Source organism: Oreochromis niloticus, unplaced genomic scaffold (genome assembly GCF_001858045.2).
Source record: "Oreochromis niloticus isolate F11D_XX unplaced genomic scaffold, O_niloticus_UMD_NMBU tig00000744_pilon, whole genome shotgun sequence".
Classification (NCBI taxonomy): Eukaryota; Metazoa; Chordata; class Actinopteri; order Cichliformes; family Cichlidae; genus Oreochromis; species Oreochromis niloticus.
The window spans coordinates 263010-283336 of NW_020327232.1; the positions used below are offsets into that span (position 1 = coordinate 263010).

Here is a 20327-nt window from a genome sequence, read left to right on the forward strand (position 1 = left end):
GAAGCATTTGGATCGTCTCCTCAGAGCTTTCTGAGGGTCACAGGTCAGAACAGTGACATCACTTCCTGTTTACAGACATGACTTGCTGATAAATTGACTGAACAGTCTGCATCATCTCTCCTGCAGGTCCTCCTCAGCACAGGAGCTCAGGCTCGCCTCCTTTCTCACCCCACTGATAGCAGGCCTGGTTCCTGTGGTTCTTCTGGTTCTGCTCTTGGTTCTAGTTCAACTTCTTTTCCACTGCAAAAAGAAAAATGAAGCAAATGGTGTGTCTCTAAAATCACTGTTGTCTTTGTTGTTAGTACTGTGTTAACACACACCTGAATGCTCCAGACCACCAAAACCTCTGCTTCATTACAGGCGATTCAGTATCACTTAGTGTGACTTAGTATGATTCGGTCTGTTATTTCAGGTTCTGTGCTGAATGCAGCAGATTACAGACTTTGAACATGCATTATTTCTTCTTCAGTCACCTTTCTCACTCACTATGTGTTAACAGACCTCTCTGTATTGAATTACACTTGCTTTTAATCTCTGTCTCTCTTCCACAGCATGTCTTCATCCTGTTTTCCTTCTCTCACCCCAACCAGCAGATGGCCGCCCCTCCCTGAGCCTGGTTCTGCCGGAGGTTTCTTCCTCATTTTCTTCCTCCTTTGCTCATAGGGGGTCATATGATTGTTGGGGTTTTCTCTGTATCTACTGTACAATATAAAGCGCCTTGAGGCGATTTTTGTCGTGATTTGGCGCTATATAAATAAAATTGAATTGAATTGAAATTGAATTACATATAGAAGATAATAATATCAATGACACAAGATTGTTAACAAAACCACCAGATTATAAAAACAAGACAATTTAAATAAATGTTTCTCATATTATTCATCACTAATAATTGAACTTTTTATGTACAGGTGATTTATGCAAGAGACACAAGTTTGTTTACAAAAATCTGCTTTTTAAATTTTAAAATAATGTGTTTTTTAAATAAATGTGCTTCTATTAAAAGTGAAAACAGATGTGATGTAAGAATTTTAAGACAGGTTTGATTATGGGGCAGATTACTGCCATCATTCCATCGAGACTCGTCATGAACCTCTATGACCTGAAGGTCAGCTGCAGCTGGATCCTGGACTTCCTGACAGACAGACCTCAGGTGGTTCGGCTCGGCAGCATCACCTCATCCAAACTCAACACCGGTGCCCCCCAGTGATGTGTGCTCAGCCCCCTGCTGTAGACCCAGTTCACTCACGACTGTACAGCAACACACAGCTCCAACAATATCATCAAATTTGTGTGATCACAAAACCAGCAAGACAGCAGCACTTCTTCCAGAGGGACCTCAGAAGATTCGGCACAAACTCCAGAATACTTACAAACTTCTACCGATGCATTATTGTAAGTATTCTGACCGGCTGCATCACCACCTGGTACAGCAGAGGGTGGTGAGATCAGCACAGCACATCACCAGGACTGAACTGCCAGCCATGCAGAATCTCTATAGACAGCACTGGATGAGGAAGATGCAGCGGATCCTCTCTGATCCCAGCCAGACTTTTCACACTCCTGCCATCTGGCAGGTGGTTCAGGAGCATCCAGACCTGCACACAGGGAGTGTAGTTTCTACCTACAAGTCACAAGGCTTTTGAACTGCACACAGCATTAAAAACTCACTACAAGTACTAGACTCCACACCATCATTTTAACCAGTTTAAATCCTCACTGCACAAGTTTTTGCAAAAACCGTAAATACCAACGATTGTCCTAAATTGCCTTAATATTTTATACTTCATCTTATCTTATCTTATCTTACTTTAGTATTTTATTTCCTTTTCATTTTATATTTATTATTTCTTCTTAAATATAACTGCACACTTTCTATATATCCATATAAAGCTGAGGAGCACAAGCCAAAGAATTTCATGATGGGTAAATGTGGCTACACTGTTTATCTGTACATTACAATAAAACTTGAAACTTGAATGTTTGAACAGAAATCCTAAAAAGCAGGACCCTAAACTCTTTCATGACTGTATCCTCCATCCGTCCTCTGCACATGTGCAAACGCCATCAGCCTCTCTGACTGAAACAGGAGAAAATAGATCTCATCCTGTTCACAAAAGTCAAGAAACATCATCAGACAACATCAAACATGGTGTGTTCAGTCAGGCTGGCTTACCACACTGAACCACAGGGGGGCGGTAGAGGCCAACACGTCAGCAGGAAGTCAAAAGGACATGCTGAGCCACTGAGCTGAGAAGGGTCTGACCACAGTGGCTGCAGCCAGGTGCTCTTGGCTGAGCTCTGCAGAAAGGAGCAGGTCCACACAGGTGAGCGGAGCTAACTGATGTCGGAGTTATTTTGAGTAAACTTTATGTTGTCTCAGAGAGACACAGGAAGCTTCTGTATAAAATCAAAGAACAAAGTAAACTGGCTCTACTCCACAGGTGGGCAGTAACGTACAAAGTACAAATACTGTACTTCAATATAGTTTACTACTGTCTTTACTGAGTATTCTAACTTTTTACTGTTATTCCCTAAAAATATCTGTACTTTCTACTTTTTACAGTTTCCAGTCAGGTAGCTTAGGTTAACTGGTCACTCGGGGTAACTGAGATCTGGGCAGATTTGATTTCCAGGGAAATGAACGCGGTCGATGTTTAATCTTTAAATCAGATCTCTGTGCGTGTCGATTTTAACACTTAATTTTAGACTGAGAAAGCTCACGTGACCTCATCAGTTGACTCTACAGCACTGAAGCACGAGACAGGTGTCTGCACTGATCCGTGTTCGTTATTTCGTTATGTTGTTGCTGTTCTTCTTCTTCTTCACACACACCTCTCTGTGAGGGTGGTCAGCAAAACTACACACACACTTCCTGTTACCTGCACTCAGACTGGATGTCAGTGCCACAGTCCGGCCACACTAACCTGTGACGCACCTGTCACCTGGGTTCATTCAACACTTCCTGCTTCCTGTCCCTAACAGCTCCCGCTTCAGTTCTTGCAATCAGCCAGTCGGACTCCGTCATCGCAGTGACGTCAGCACTGCGATGAGAAGGAGCGAGAACAGGCAGGTAAACGTTTCAGTGGGTCAGGCAGAAATCTGAATCTGTGGGAAATCTCACAGTTACCCACTGATAAAATACACGTCTCATACAAAATCCCTCAGATAGTAGAAGTAACAGAGAATCTCAGTAAACATTATGTAGAGATGCTTCTTTATTATTATTATTATTATTATTATTATTATTATTATTATGATGATGATGATTATTTTTATTATTATTATGAAGTGTACAGCATACAGAATAGAGCCGGATAGGTTTGATTAGGAACCTTACAGGCAAGACAGAGCTGCTAAGAAAATAATACAAGCGCGATGTGACTTTGTGTGCTGAGTGTGTGTAGTTAGAGAGTGAGTGTGTGCGTATGCGTGGACTGAGTATGTGCAGTGTATTCTATGGATAATTTATACTGTATGAGCTACAAGTTTCATATTGTAGTTTTAATACAGTTGTTATTACACAGCTGGTTCCTGCATTAAGTATTTGTAAGAATGGAGTTGCTTAGAGATGCTGTACTCTGGATTTTCTTTAGCTGGTGAGATTCAGCAGTTTTTGAACTGGGTTTGGGAGAGTTAGGTTAATCTGGGTTTTCTTTAGTTTGGATTATATTATCAATTTTAAGTTTTTTAAGTACTGAAGGAACTTTGTCAGTGCCAAAGATCAGGGATAAATTATGAGTTTAATTTTGGATGACATGGTTAGGATGTGTAATTCCTTTGGTTTTCCAGGAGGAGAAGTTTAATGTTTTTTATTGATTATAAGTATAAGGTATAAGTATAAGGAATAAGAGCCTTCTTGCAAGGTTAGAGCAGTAGGCCAGTGTTTGATGGACAAAGGTTTGTACACAGACTGGGACTAGGCCTCATCATTGACTCAGCAGGTGGGGATGTGCTCTTGTTTTCAAAGGTTAATCATATGTTTCAGCTGTTTCTTTCACACCACAGTCACCCTTAAATGTCTTTATTTCATCCATAAATGTTCTTAAACAGGAAGTGTCTGCATTCTGCTCTCAGAGGTGATTGTAATTGTGGTTTTTTCCAGACCACAGTGAAGGCGTTCAACACTTCTTAAATGTCCCTGCAGGTTCCAGCAGGTTCACCTGAGCTCTGCAAGCTAGATGAGTAAACTGGAGAAAAATGAGGAGCGATCAGCCGTTCCACCATCCAGCTGTGCGTCTCTGCAGAGTGACTGGTCCAGAGACTCCCCTCCTAACTTCAGAGATGAGCCTAGACCCTCGGACACAAAGTAAGAGGCTGTCTGACTCCTCAGACATGTAACATGTACATAAGTGCTCTCAGCTCCATCAGTGTCCTGTAACACTGTAATATTGCATGTTCAGTAATCAGGCAGGTGTAGTTTATGCCATTAAATGTGATATAATTTAATAGTTTTTCCATGTTAGTTGTCATTTCTTCAAGTATTTCATTCCTTCTGTTGACCATTTAAACTAGAAGGCAGATCTTTGATCATGTGAAAGTCTGAGATGCTGGCGTGGTTTCTGATGGATACAAGAACCAGAAACTTTACTAGTTTCTATTAAAACTGACACAGACCTCTCTGAGTACTGGGACACCTGGGCTTCCACTGTATAACTGTGTGTTTGTTTTTCTTTCCTCTCTGTGAGATTTAACAGTTTAAATTAGTCTTTAATGTTAACATATGGTTTAAATAAAATGTTCCTACATCCTGAAATCTTCAGGATTATTCATCACACATACATTAATGTTCACCTGCTGTTATCAGAGAACAGTAAGATTAACATTAAAGTGTTATTCCACACTATTTGGATTATAAATCTATTTAAAGTATACAGAGATTATTAGCATGTACTGAGTCCAGAGGATGATGCACAGTAATGTACCACCATGATGTTCCCTCTAGCAGCTGAACACTAACTTTTCAGCCATTCATCCACACGTGTTTAAGGTTTTGTGTGTGAGATGAGATGTGACGTGTAGTTTTGGACCTTTGTGTTCAAAGGTGTTTGAAAATTATTGGATTCATCAGCTAAACACTCAGTATTTAATCAGGTTTGGATGCACATGTTTGTAAAATAGTTTTACGTGTGGTTGAATCGATTGCTCAAACACATAAATTACTATACACATTTATTAAGTTTAGTTGCTTGTGCATCATATCGTACACATTGGAGGCTCTTTGGAGACAATTTTCTGTCCAAACTCTCCTGCCTGAATGTCTCCATCAGTTCTTGACTCTGATCAACTCGGCCGAAGGTTCTCGTAGAACAACATAAGGGTTAAACTGCACCTGTGTAGTTGATGTGTTTATACTGGAGAACTGAGATTTTATTCCAAACTGCAGCTTTAAGGCTCAAGTACCAGATTCTTATCCACCAAACACAAATACTGAGACGATTCCACCTTAAGAAATGCTTTTTGAGCATCAAATGTTGTAGCTAAAACAGGGTGAGGGTTGATCCCAATCCTCCTGTTATCACCTGAACACAGAGGATTTCAGATGAAGTCCAACTCGATCTTTGGGATTAATGTTTAAATAAACCTGATGTAGTCTTCATGCTAATTTCTTAAACAACATTCTGCGGGCTTATTCTTCTTCTCTAATTGAGTGGATCTGTTAAATCCTGTCCTTGTTGGTAGCAGTGATATAACGGGCTCATTAAAACTTTCTGGGAGAGAGCCACATTCAAATTCTTCTTCTATTCTTCTTCTTATATTCCAAGCACATATGTCAGGTCCCATACTCCTTCAGTTGCTTTTCTACTCGAGTACTGAAAGCATTATACACCATGTATTCTGCTTGTATTATGCTTTTCAACTTTCACATGCCAATGGATGCATCAGAGACCAAGTTGGGGTCCAGTAACTTGCCCAAGGACACCTTGGTAAGAACTCCAGACTAGAGCACACAGAGACTGAACCAACAACCATCCAATTAGTAGATGACCTGCTGTATAGCCAACTCAATGACAAACAAGGAGGGACAACAACAGATGAAGAATAATGGATCGAATGCAGCTGTAGGCATATGTGGATATGTTGATTCTTACTGCCGTGCATCTATCCAGTAAAGTCGGGACGACCAGCTTATGACATCCTGAGTCATGTGAGTGAAGTTGCCCCCCTTACCTTTTTCAAATCCGACAAAGTGGTATCAAACATTTGTGCTACGTTTCTGCTGGATCGTGCTGCAAAAAATTTCGTTTGTGCTGCTATCATTTTAAAAAGAAAATTTCTAGAGGTCATCGGAGGTCAAGCAGCCCCCCCCACATTAATTAAATCAAACAAAACTGTGTTAATTAACTGTGCTACGTTTGTGCTGCCAAAATTGTCGTTTGTGCTGCTTCTGTTTTAAAGATATTAATGAAAATGTAAAGGTCAAAAGGTCAACCAGCCCCCCTACATTACCCAAATCAAACAAAATTGATGTCAAACATTTGTGCTGCAATTTTTTTTTGTGCCGCTATCATTTTAAAGATATTAACAAAAGTTTCCAGAGGTCATCTAAGGTCATCCAGCTCCCCCACATTAATAAAAATGGTGTGTCAATCAACTGTGCTACGTTTCTTCTAGTTTGTGCTGCTAAAAATTTTGTTTTTGCCGCTATCATTTTAAAGATACTAATAAAAATGCAAAGGTCAAAAGGTCAACCAGCCCCCCCCCCCCCCCCCCCCAATCAAACAAAAGGAGTGTCAAACGATTGTACTACATTTGTGCTGCAGAAATTTTTGTTTGTGCTGCTCTCATTTTAAATATGTTAATAAAATAACATTTATGAAGAAATTTAAAGGGGCCTGCCAGTAGGTGCGTATCAGTTTATAATTAGATAAGGTGTTTTGAGCCAATATGCTGGTTATCGGAGTCAGCTGCCATAAGAAGATCATTGGTTATTTTTATAAGTGCTGTTTCAGTGCTATGGGAGGGGCGAAAACCAGACTGGAACTGTTCATACAGATTATGTATGAAGATTATGCAATTAAATGCCGTATTGATGCTGTCATTTTTAACATCTACATGGATGTTAAAATCACCCACAATAATTATTTTATCTGAGCTGAGCAGATAAAAAAATTCAGAGAAATCAGGCAGAAACTCTGTGTAAGGCCCAGGTGGATGATAGATGATAACAAATAAGACTGGTTTTTGAGTTTTACAGCTGAGGTGGACAAGGCTAAGCATCAGGCTTTCAAATGATACAAAAGTCTGTCTTGGTCTTAAGGTTGTGTTTTAAAGTGTTCCTTTTATTAAACTGTCATTTATGAGATGCTTTTCAAAACAGTAAAGTATTAACTTATCCTCTTTAGGAACCTATACAAAAGTGATTCACTCTTTATTATTACTACCTAATCATCTGGGGAAAACTGGATTTTATAATGATTACTGCTTAAACAGTGATGAAGCAATGATTTTTTTTCCCAACACACTCAGGAGCTGTAACCAGTGCATCACGTTATACTCGAACCAATCTGGTTCATTAGCAGACTCATGTCCCCAGTGTGGAGAAAGGCTGAGAACAAAACCTGGACTTCAGACCGACAGTCAGACCATCTTCATGCAAAGTAGGAGTGTAATATGTCTGTCAGCTGCTGAACCCATTTCTGAAAATGGACATATTACAGTGCTGTGAAAAAGTACCCCCTCTGACCTGTCTTCCCCATGTGATGTTTTGTGTAATGTATGTATGGTCGGAGGGTAAGATGGCGCCGCCATTGCGTGCAATAGGTCGGCAGCCTTATGAAATTTCCCCCTTGTGGGACTAATAAAGGTATATCAATCAATCAATCAATCAATCAATCAATTTACCCCTTTTCTGATTTCCTTTTTTCACATATTTGTCATACTTGCATGTTTAAGATCATTTAACACATTTATTGAGACTAAGATAAGTAATCTGAATAAATACAAAATGCAGTTTGTAAATAATGATTTTATTTAAAATTGTATTTATATTTATATATAAATATATATTTATATGAAAAATGATTTAAAAGGGGAAAAAGGATATCCAGTAGAAACCTTTTACTGGCTGAGTACTATGGCCTCAGATTTGGAGGTGCTGATTCTCATTCCCACCCTTTCACACTCAGCATTGAACCATTCCAGTGTAAGCTAGAGGCCATCACCAGATGAAGCCAGCAGGGCCACAGTAGAGACCAGATTCTGAGACCACTCAAGTGTACGCCTTCTCCCACTTGGACAAACCTAGAAATTTTGTCCATATAAATTATGAGTCCAACCCCCACTGAAAATGAATCCAACTTATTGCCAGCTATTCCGACCAAGCTCTTGCAATGGTTGTATAAGGATTGAGCTTGTAGCAATGGGCCAGACACCCAACTTCCCACAGGACACTCAGAGACATGGTCTAATGCCTTCCCCAAGTCTAAAAACATATATAGACTGGTTAAGGCAAACTCCTATGCACCCTCAAGTATGGTTGAGATGGTTAAGAGTGTGTCCAGTGTTCCACGACAGGACGGAAACTGCATTGTGCCTACTGTCTCCGAGGTTCGACTAGCAAAGGACTCTCCTTTCCAGAATTCCGGCATAGGCTTTCCCAGGGAGGGTTAGGAGTGTGGTCCCCCTATAGTTGGAACACACCCTCCGGCCCCCTTGTTAAAGATGGGAACCAAAGATTGATGATTAATTTTTGTAACTGTATCATCAGATTTGTGGCCATATGTTCTGGACACTCTGGTGAAAGAGGGGCTTTGCTATCAACTGATCACCACCTTGTGGTGCGTTGGATCAGGTAGTGGGGAAGGATGCTGGACAGATCTGGTGCCACTAAATGTAAAGGAAAGGTGTGCTGAGAATGCCTGGCCCGGTCAACGAGATCTTCAACTCCCACCTCCAGCAGCTTGAACAGCATTCCCAGGAGATGGTTAGTGGATCCCTTCAAATGGTGTCTACCAAATGGTGTTGGAAGAGTTCAGAGAGGCCATGGAAAAAGACTTTCGGACTGCCTGGAAGAGATTCTGGCAAACTGTCAGGCAACTCAGGAGGGGCAAGCAGTGCTCTACCTGCACTGTGTATAGTCCGGGTGGAGCGCTGCTGAATTCGACTGAGAACATTGTTGGGTGATGGAAAAAATACTTTGAGGACCACCTTAATCCCTCTAATGTCATCAAAGCTCAATTTTGTTTTTATTCATTTTATCATTGTCTAATACTAAATTTTGTAGAAATTTATAGAAAAAAAAAAAAAATCAGGAATAGGGCAAATACTTGAGCACTGTGGTGGTGCTTTTCAGATGTTAAACATGTCTCTTTTGGCTTTTTTTTTGTTTTTACTCTTTCAGATGCCGCTCTGCATGAGATTTTAACTGAACATAAGATCAGTCTGAGGAGGCGATGTGAACGTGTAACAGAAGGAACTGATGAAACAGGAAGTAGAACCCTCCTCAACACAATCTACACTGAGCTCTACATCACAGAGGGACAGAGTGAAGAGGTTCATATCCAACATGAGGTGAGGCAGCTGGAGACAGCTTCCAAGATGGACGCCCTCCATGACTCTCCAATCAGGTGCCAGGACATCTTTAAAGCCTTACCTGACCAACAGAGACCCATCAGAGTGGTTCTGACCAACGGCGTAGCTGGCATTGGAAAAACCTTCTCAGTGCAGAAGTTCACTCTGGACTGGGCAGAGGGCTTGGAGAACCAACATGTCAGTGTGGTGGTTCTGCTTTCATTCAGGGAGCTGAACCTGATCAGAGATGAGCAGTACAGTCTTCTGGAGCTGCTCCATGTTTTCCATCCAACATTACAGAAGGTCACAGCAGAGAAGTTGGCTGTCTCTCAGCTTTTGTTCATCTTTGACGGCCTGGATGAAAGCAGACTTTCATTGGATTTCACCAACAGGAAGCTGCTGTCTGATGTCACACAGAAGTCATCAGTTAGCGAGCTGCTGACAAACCTCATCCAGGGGAATCTGCTTCCCTCGGCTCTCGTCTGGATAACTTCCCGACCTGCAGCAGCCAATCAGATCCCTCCTACATGTGTTGACAGGCTAACAGAAGCACGAGGCTTCACTGACGCCCAGAAGGAGGAGTACTTCAGGAGGAGATTCAGTGATGAAGAGCTGTCCAGCAGAATCATCTCCCACATGAAGACATCCAGGAGCCTCCACATCATGTGTAGAATCCCAGTCTTCTGCTGGATCACTGCTACAGTTCTGGAGCACATGTTGACTACAGAGCAGAGAGGAGAGCTGCCCAAGACCCTGACTGACATGTACTTACACTTCCTGCTGGTTCAGACAAAGAGGAAGAAGAACAAGTACCATGAGGGACATGAGACGAGTCCACAGGAGCTGACGGAGGCTGACAGGGAAGTTCTTCTAAAGCTGGGGAGGCTGGCGTTTGAACATCTGGAAATAGGAAACATCATGTTTTACCAAGAAGACCTGGAGCAATGTGGTCTGGATGTCACAGATATTTCAGTATATTCAGGAATTTGCACAGAGATCTTCAAAAAAGACTGTTTAATCCTTCAGAAACCAGTCTACTGCTTTATTCATTTGAGCATCCAGGAGTTCATGGCTTCAGTCTACATGTTCCACTGTTACACCAACAAAAACACAGAGGTATTGAAAGTATTCTTGGAGCAAAACTGCGAGTATCAAAACAGTCATTCTGATGATGAAGATTCTGATTATGAAGATTTTGATGATGAAGATTCTGATGGTAATACTGAACTCTTTTCCAACTCTGGTTATGTTATCCCCTCCTTAGCTGACTTTCTTACGCTTGTGATGGAGAAATCCCTTGAAAGTAAAAATGGACACCTGGACCTGTTTGTTCGATTTCTTTATGGTTTGTCTCTGGAATCCAATCAGAGACTTTTAGGCCACCTGCTTGTCTGGGCAGAGGTCTTGCCAGAAATGATCCAGACAGCCATAAACAACTTGAAGGAAATGAACACCCACAAAATCTCTCCTGACAGAAGCATCAACATCTTCCACTGTCTGATGGAAATGAACGACCTCTCAATACATCAGGAGCTTGAAGAGTTCCTGAAGTCAGAGAACAGATCAGAGAAACTTACGGCAATTCACTGCTCAGCTCTGGGCTACATGCTGCAGATGTCAGAGGAGGTTCTGGATGAGTTGGATCTGACAAAATATAACACCACAGTGGAGGGACAGCAGCGGCTAATCCCAGCTGTGAGGAACTGTAAGAAGGCTCGGTAAGTCCAGATTGTAGCACAAACATCAACATTGTAGAGTTGTTGTTACTATGTGACAGCCAGTGTTAATTAAACAGCAATTTATGATTCAATTTTATTAAACTCTGTTGACTAAAACATCATTTAGTTTTAGTCATTTGTATAGCGCTTTACTAGTCCCTAAACCTACACGGTTTACAAAGAGTCTTATTCTCCTTAACGTCTGTCTTAATGATGGCAGATGGCCATCCCACACTGAGGCTGGTTCTGCTTCCTGTTAAAATTGAGTTTTTCTTTCCTACTGTTGCCAAAGCACTCACAAATTTACATAAAATAGCATAGCAACAAAAAGCCTGACTTTTATAGAGACTATAAAGTATACTCTATGACAGGGGTGGGCAATTCCAGGCCCCGAGGGCCGGTGTCCCTGCAGGTTTTAGATGTGTCCTTGAACTAACACAGCTGATTTAAATGGCTAAATTAGCTCCTCAACATGTCCTGAAGTTCTCCAGAGGCCTGGTAATGAACTAATCATGTGATTCAGGTGTGTTGACCCAGGGTGAGATCTAAAACCTGCAGGACCCGGCCCTCGTGGCCTGGAATTGCCCACCCCTGCTCTATGATCATCATGTTGTGAGGAAATAAAGAACATTGTCATCCATCCATCTATCCATCCATTTTTCATATTCTTGAGCAATACGTTTCAGGGACTTCTGAAATTCTGTCAACATGTTTTTGTGAACATTGGCTGCTTGTTATTTTCAGGCCAGACATTTTAACTGACTGTTTTCAGAGGAATGCTTTTTTTAAGCCACTTAACACTGACCTGTGAATCATTTGAGTGACTTTCTGCTAAACGGGGCTCTAGACTAACTTTTTGCCATGGGCGCACCGGTACGCCTAACTTTAAAAATTTAGGCGTACCGGCACAAAAGTTAGGCGCACTCAAATTTTTCAACCGCATCGCTTAACACCGCAGTTTTACATGTGCACTTTCTTTAGGGGGAAGTCCATACAGACAATATTCATTTCTAAATTATTAATTAACAAACTTGTGCTTAAATTGCTTTGTCAATATTGTAGAAAATGTTAAACTTAATCATCATCTTGGTTCCTCTGACGACCTGTTTGCTGCTGCCTGCTGCTGAAAGGCAGTGGGGAGAGGGGACACTTGAGCAGTGCATTTATTGCAGCATATAATGTGTTTTCTGGATACACTGCTGCTTTTTCAGCATTCAAAGATTGATGGCACCGTGTCAGAGCACTGGCTATGAATTTCAGACGGATCAGGCCTTAACTTAACACAAAAGTTATCAATCGTTTTTTTTCATCTTTTCTCATTACCCACAGCTACATCCACTTCTGTCAGGCCTAGGCTGCTCACTAGGGCTGAGTACCATCACTGATTTCTATAATCCATTCGATTCCGGTTCTCAAAGTCCTGATTCGATTCAATTTAGCCTCAGACAGTCAGAAATATTATAATTCTGATCATTTATCAGTACTGATACACATGAGACTTCATCAGAATTGTGAACATCACAGCAGATGCCTTTGTGTGAAAGTAACTGAGAATAAAACACAGAAAAACATGAAGGAGATTTTCCTGGTCTGCCTTTTTATAGCAGATAACCTTAAAAATATTCTGCAATATTCTGCAATTTTGCATAATTTTAAGAAGTTTAAATTTCTTCAGTATTGAACAGCAGAAATTAGGCTTTCTTGTCCGAGGTCATTTAAGTGAAAAAAAGAAAAAGAAAAGAAAAAGACAGCGGCCGACAGCACTGTAAACAACGGTAGACTGGTGGGTAATAAGCGAATAAATAATGCAGAAAACAGAGATTTGAGACGGGAAACTGTTCTTCAAGTACACACAGAGAGCTGTGCATGAAGTGTGATTTTTATTGTGGTGGAAGCAAAACAGCAAAAGTCAGAGGGAATTCATGACGACATTGATCAAATGTGAAGCGTAGTTTGCTGCTTCTTTTGCTGCTGGCTCGGCGAATTTTGGTTGGAGGGACAAAACTTGCAGCTCAGAATCAGCGCAAAAAAGACGGAAACACAGCGCGGACCCGACGCATCAGAATCGCTAAGCTCCGACAGCGTGTCCGTGTTCGGGCCGTGGGGTGAGAAAGCCGAGAAAGACAAAGCTGATTCTGATGCGTTGGGTCCGCTCTGTGTTTCCGTCTTTGTGTGGAATCCGTTAATGAACTGATATCGCTTTATTCAAGCTACTCACCTCTCTCTTCCACCTGCACTTTCATCTGGACCACGGCCAATCACAGAGGTCCCGCCCCTGACTATCTCTGATTGGTTTAGTCCACGATAGGGGTATAATGTGTGTCTGTTGTTGACCACACGGAGAGTTGCAGAGATTTTTTATTTTTTTTTGTTACCCAAATATTTTTTTTAGTCGCACCACTGAAAAATTTGGTCGCATTTGCGACCAAATTGGTCGCACTCTAGAGCCCTGCTAAACAAGAGTAACTTTGCATGTTTGATTTGGCAGTGTTATCAATAGGAAGGAAAAATTCCTTTTTTACAGGATGAAACCTCCAGCAGAGGTAGGTTCACACCACAGTCCAGAATCCATCTACTGTTCAATGAAGCCTCATCAGAAATGGTCTGGGTGGAAGAGTGACTATCAAGAAGCTATTAAGTCAGAAAACTTGGGAAAAAATGCTATAGTATGTTGAATTACACAAGAACGTCACTGAAAATCAATAGAAAAATGTCTGAGTGATGGATCTAAATGTGATATTTTGGGGCTAAACCATCGTCAGGATGTACAGAAACCAGGACAGAGGTCCAACAATGTAATATACAGCCATCTGAAAAACACAGTGGAGGTTCTTTCATGGTTTGCGCTGCATTTCAGATGGGTTGTTTTATTTGGCAAAGTAATTTATTGAGTTTTCTCTAATCTGCATTTTCGTTGTTCATTTGCTGCTCTCCTTGTTACTAACTACATTTAATATAAACTTTTTACTGCAGACTTTCTGGCTGTGGACTCTCAGGGATTCACTATGAATTGTTGGCCTCAGCTTTGAAGTCAAACCCCTCCCACCTAAGAGAACTGGACTTAAGTGAGAATTATTTGCAAGATTTCGGCTTGAAGCTGCTATCTGTTGGACTAAAGAGTCCACATTGTAGACTGGAGAGTCTGAAGTTAGTATAGCAGTTCTTTCATGGTGAATGTCGTATATGTTTTTGTATTTTAATGTCATGGCTTCAAATGTGCAATAATGTCTTGTTCCTGCACATCTTTTCATTTGATATTTGTCCTTTATCTACAGACTTCAGAAATGCAAACTGTCAGAGAGTTCCTGTGTGATTCTGGCATTGGCTCTAAAATCCAACTCATCCTATTTGAAGGAGCTGGATTTGAGTTTTAACTCTCTGCAAGATGCTGGAATGAAACGACTGTTAGCTGAACTGGAGAACTCAGAATGTCATCTTGAAATTTTGAGGTCAGGCAGCATTGTTCAGTTGTAATAGGTCATTAGCATTATTGCTTTGGTGACGATTACATATATTTGACATAAAAAATACTTTTATATCTGCTAATATTTTTTTCAAAATTATATTTGTGCAAGTGTTAATTTGGACAGTTTTAGTTGTAATCTTTTCACAAAAACATCACTTAGCTTTAGTCATAAAAGGCATAAACCTTTAGGCATCACAGTTATTTTAGTTTTAGTCTAGTGTTGACTAATGTAAAGGTCTCCCATAATTTTACTTTTGAAAGTTGCTCCACAGGCTTAAAGGGTCTGATTCTTTTTGACATGAAGTTGTGATTAAATCTTGTCTCTCCAGAACATTTTTATCATGTTTTTATTTGTCCATTTTACTTACATTATTCTTATTCACTTGTATTTTAGTTTTCATGCGTGCAAAAAAATAAATAAATATAAAATGAACACTGGTTTTATGATAGGATTTTGTGTATCACATAAAATGGTTAAAATTTAGATTCTAAATGTTGTGATGGACAAATATGACCACTACCTACTGAAGTATTTTTAATAACTTCATTTTTAATTGCAGGCTGAAAGGCTGTATGTTGATTGAGACCAGTCGCTATCTAATCTCATTTCTAATGTCTCATCTGAGAGAGTTGGACCTGAGTGACAACAATCTGCAGGATTCTGGCGTGGAGCATCTGTCTCGTGGACTGGAGAATCCAAAGTGTAAACTAGTGACTCTCAGGTTAAACAGAACTTTAAGATTTTATTGATACAGACTGATATTGGACAAAATCCCAATGTGTCATTCATATATACTGTAATGAATGAAGGATGTGTTGTTTTCAGATTGAGCTCATGCAGGTTGTCAGAGATTAGCTGTGATTCTCTGGCCTTGGCTCTGACGTCTAACCCCTCCCATCTGAGAGAGCTGGACCTGAGTAAGAACAAGATACAGGATTCAGGAGTGAAGCTGCTTTCCACTGCCCTAGAATCATTGTGTTGTAAACTGGATACTCTAAGGTACTGAAGTCATACTTACTGCACCTTTTAATCTTGCTAAAGTCCACTGTATGGCTTTCAGGTCTGTTCCATAAGCATCAACATGTGCTGAATGGCAATTGGATGTTTGTTTATTTTTTCATCCAACACATGTATTTGCAAGGAGTTTTGTTTTATATTCTAAAACCAAGGGATATTCAACTGAAACACTAAAAGTGCTATTATTCTTTCAATTAAATAATGTCTGTCACTTACAGAAGAGTGTCCTGAAGACCTTGCCTAAGAGGTGTTGCGGTCAAATGCGTGAACAACCTCAGCTGGCTCTTTTTGATTTGAAGGAGTACAGTGGCCTTACTGAGTCCCTCCTGAAAAGTCTTCAGTACGCCAACCTGTGGAGAAAATTCATTTCACCTCTTGTATCCATAATCTCATTATAGTCACCCTAATAACGTATTTAACTACCTCAATGAACTTCTCCCTATTGATGGGCGAGTCCTGCTCATTCCCAGACTCTGCATCTTCTATACGAGGTGTGTCGGTGGGATTTATTCCAGCACCTGACTATATTCTCAGTTGAAGTCAGTCAGACCTCACCACATTATACACCATGTGAGAAGAACACTGCTTTCCCATCCCGACTCAGTTTGTCAGAATTGCTTTGAGGCTGACTCAACAAACTGGCTTCACCAAACTCCACCCACAGACTACTTTTGCTTTGGCTACTGCCAGAGCTCCACTGTGCTTTGCCTGCTGATATCTCTCAGCTGCCTCCAGAGAGCGTCTGCTGGGAGGCTCCCAGCACCCCATCGCTATATTCTGGGGAACTGTCTTCTGATGTAAATGACATTCTGGTATTAGACTCTTTAGAGAAGCTAAATATGAATTTTGTTTGTTCTTGATAATATTTCTGAAAATATTCTGGAAAATCTTTAAAATTTGAGAAGTAACTCTCTTTCATTTGTAACTTTTAAACATTTTCGCTTTTAAGTCAAGAGAGTAATCATTAAGTCAAACATCTGAAAGGCTTTAATCATTTTATTTTAGCACTTGTTTTTATAACAAAGCTGATATATCTACATTTGTGTTCTCAACAAATTATTTCAAACTCCAATAACAAATTTTTATTTTACATTAATAAGCGAGATAATAAGAGAGATTTAGATTGATTTAGGCTGCTTTAAATCTTAAGAAAATCTAATGGTCAGAACGGGCAGCATCCCACCATCCTCTGCCTCAGCACTGACCCATCTGCTCCAACTTTGAGTTTTATTTTTAATGTATTACTTGTTGCAGGAAAAATTCCTAAATGATGGAAAACATGTAAAAATGCTCCCACTCCACAGAAGTAGAGGAGTAAACAGTGACTTTAATTACTAGCGATCCTCAAAATTATCTTCTGTAGAAAAAAAGTAAAACTACACTCCCAGTAAAAGGATTATTATTTAATGGTATTTCTTCACTTTATATACTATTTACATTGAAGATTTTCACTGAAGGCATCAAAACTATGAATGAACACATATGGGATTATGTAGTAAACAAAAAATGTGTGAAAAATTTCAAAACATATTTTATATTTTAGATTCTTAAAAATACAATCCAACAGTACAAAATTCATTGTACTGTTAGAAAATCAATGATGGCATGTCGTTGCAGTATGCTGTGGTAGCCATGCTGGTTCAGTGTGCCTTCAGTTTTAAATAAATCCCAATCAGTGACTCCTTCAAAGCACCCCCACAACATCACAACTCCTCCTCCATGCTTCACAGTGGGAACCATGTAGAGACCATCTATTTACATTTTCTGTCAAAGACAAAAGGTGGAACCAAAGATCTAACACTTGGACTCATCAGTCCAAAGCACAGATTTCCACTGGTCTAATGTCTGTTTCTTTTGTTTCTTGGCACAAACATCTCTTTTGCTTGTTGCTTTTCCTTAGTTGTGGTTTATAGCAGTTATTTGACCATAAAGTCCTGATTCACACAGTCTCCTCTGAACAGCTGATGTAGAGATGTGTCTGCTACTGGAACTCTGTGTGGCATTTATCTGGGCTCTAATCTGAGGTTCTGTTAACTTGTAATTTCTGACTCGGATGAATTTATCCTCAGCAGCAGAGGTGACTCTTGGTCTTCCTTTCTTTAGGCAGTCCAGAGATAAACCTTGACAAGGCACATGTGTAAAGTGAAACCATTTCAGGTGACCACATCATGAAGCTCACTAAATGAAGGCTAAGGGTTTGCAGCACAGTCAACGAACCAAAGGGGGGGGCTTCTTTTAGGAATTTAATAATAATACGACATATTTACAGTTATTCATCCTTTTCTTTTTGCTACATACTTCCATATATTTTGCTTCATATAGTTGATTATTTCAGTTTGTATCTATGATGTAGAAAGTAGTAAAAAATAAAGAAAACCCATTAAATGAAAAGCTGCGTCCAAACCTGTGGAATGGTAGTGTAACTGAAACTGTATCTGCAATCACATAACAATTTACAGGGAGAACAGTCAAGATTTATTTCATGTCACCAAACAGCGTCAGTGGCAGTGTTTGTATTTGGTATTACTGAAGCCCTGGGTAATCATCGGCATTAAATCACTTTTCATCAACCTATTAAAAGCATTTGATATGCATTCTTGTATATCCATCATTCTCTGTGTCAGAGTGTGTTACAATCTGCCACAGCTGATTATTTTTCTGCCTACCATTAAATCATTTATTAAAAAATATTGGATGGTCCTCCTTAGCTAAAATTTTATTTACAAGCTCTATTGGAAGGATTGCCTCGCTATCTCTCTCATAAGATTTACCATGTAATTGTAACTTTCAATCACAGGACATTTTAACGTTAGCTTAACCTCTTCTAAAAAGATTCATTTTAGAATTTTAAAAGTTTACATGTTTTTCTTTCATGCATTTGTTTGACTTTTTGTTTGTATTTCTGTGTTGTTAAATGAATAATTGAATTAGTTTTAAGCCTACATTTGAGAATCCACAGGTCAGATTGTTTGCTACATACTCAGGTTGAGCTGCTTCTTTAGAGCTAGATAAAGAAATCTGTCTTTTGCTCAAACATCAGAGATCCGTGAATTCTTTTCTATTCTTTCAGACTGTCTTTCTGTCAGATTACGCCCAAAGGCTGTGATTATCTGGCCTCAGCTCTCAAGTCCAACCCTTACTACCTGAGGTACCTGGACCTGAGTCACAACAATCTCCTACGGGATTCAGGAGTGAAGCAGCTGTGTGATTTCCTGGAGAGTCCAAACTGTAGACTGGAAATTCTCAGGTTAGATCGCACATTCATAAATTATTGTAACCATGTATAGAGATTAAGGGTAGTTCTGACAGTTTGCATTATACTGAGTTATTTCCAAAGCCTGTTATATATTCATGTCAAGCCCATTAATTACTTGTAGTTGTATTGCACTAACCTTAAATCACAAGTAATCGATAATTAGCGTGTTACACTAATTAGTTTTTTTTTTTTTTTTTAAGCCTGACTGTTTATAATTCTTTTTCCAGACTCAGTTTCTGCAGTTTGTCAAACCTCAGCTGTTCTTTCTTGGCTTCAGCTCTGAAATCCAACCCCTCCCATCTAAGAGAGTTGGACTTGACTCTAAACAATCATCTGGGAGACACTGGAGTAAACCAATTGTCCAGTCTGATGCAGAGTCCAGAATATAGACTGGAGACTCTAAGGTGAATGAGTCAGTCTGTCATGATTAAAATATACTGTACTATAAATTGCTTCCCAGTTTCAAATTATTAACTTTGTGAAAAAAAAAAAAATGTCCTTGAAACTTTATGAGTGACAGAGACAACAACAAGAATACATAGTTTCCTTAGGAATTATTAAACTATTCTGATTCTGAAGGGCAAGTAAAAGTTAGGCAAAGGAGAGGCAGGCGAGGCTTTATTGACAAAATCACCTGGACAACACATTTGGAAATATCTCTTTACTCTTCAGAGTCTATATTAGATAGGTAAATGGTAACTGGACTGTTTCTACTCTACTCAAACATTTGGAGCACTCAGAGTTAGGTTTATTAATTGCTCCATATAAATCCTGCACCTCCCTAAAATAGTGACTATTTTACTGGATTTTCACTCTGCGCAAGTGAAAACAGGAAAAAAAAGAGAACAGGGAAGTTAGTGTACAGACACTGTGGCTAAAATGCTTAAAGTACTCAGAGTAAATCTAAATGTAATGTTATCCTTGAGGATATCAAAGCAGAACTCTGCAGTAGCCGATGGATCCTGATGAGTTATGGCCACAAAACAAATAACTCTTGCGCTGCTTCAGGCTTGGAAATGACGGGTTCTCGCCGTAAAAGCATGCTGATTTTCTCTGGGTTGTAGTCAGTGACCAGACATTTCTAATTCTCTGTTGTTCTGTTCAGGGTGAAGTAAGACTCTTGAAAGATGGAGAGGAAGACAAAGACAAAGTGACCGAACGGAAGAAAGCAGTGTGATTCTACAAAGGCTTTTTTGACAAACCCAACCAATGTGTCTTTGGGTATTCAAATGAATTCAGTTTTATTTACAGAGCGCCAAGTCACAGCAACCCTAGCTTCAAGGTACTTTACATTGTAAGGTAGACCCTACAACAGGTGTTCCTGAGGTTTTAGATATTACCTTGGGTCAACACACC

At 39.9% G+C, this 20327-nt stretch overlaps 1 protein-coding gene across 1 annotated transcript; it reads left to right on the forward strand.

Moving 5' to 3' along the window:
• The first annotated feature begins 10199 nt into the window (after positions 1-10199).
• LOC100694388 (ribonuclease inhibitor) lies at positions 10200-20327 on the forward strand. Its single transcript, XM_019355051.2, has 8 exons — positions 10200-11231; positions 14205-14378; positions 14507-14680; positions 15258-15419; positions 15524-15697; positions 18786-18962; positions 19199-19375; positions 20077-20327. The coding sequence occupies exons 1-8, from the start codon at positions 10228-10230 to the stop codon at positions 20084-20086; spliced, it is 2052 nt and encodes a 683-aa protein (XP_019210596.1). The 5' UTR covers positions 10200-10227; the 3' UTR covers positions 20087-20327.

Coding starts and splice junctions, on each gene's coding strand:
- LOC100694388 (XM_019355051.2), top strand. CDS start 10,228: ATGTTGACTACAGAGCAGAGAGGAGAGCTGCCCAAGACCCTGACTGAC. Junction 14,681..15,257: donor TGTCATCTTGAAATTTTGAG/GTCAGGCAGCAT, acceptor TTTTAATTGCAG/GCTGAAAGGCTGTATGTTGA. Junction 18,963..19,198: donor TGTAGACTGGAAATTCTCAG/GTTAGATCGCAC, acceptor TTCTTTTTCCAG/ACTCAGTTTCTGCAGTTTGT.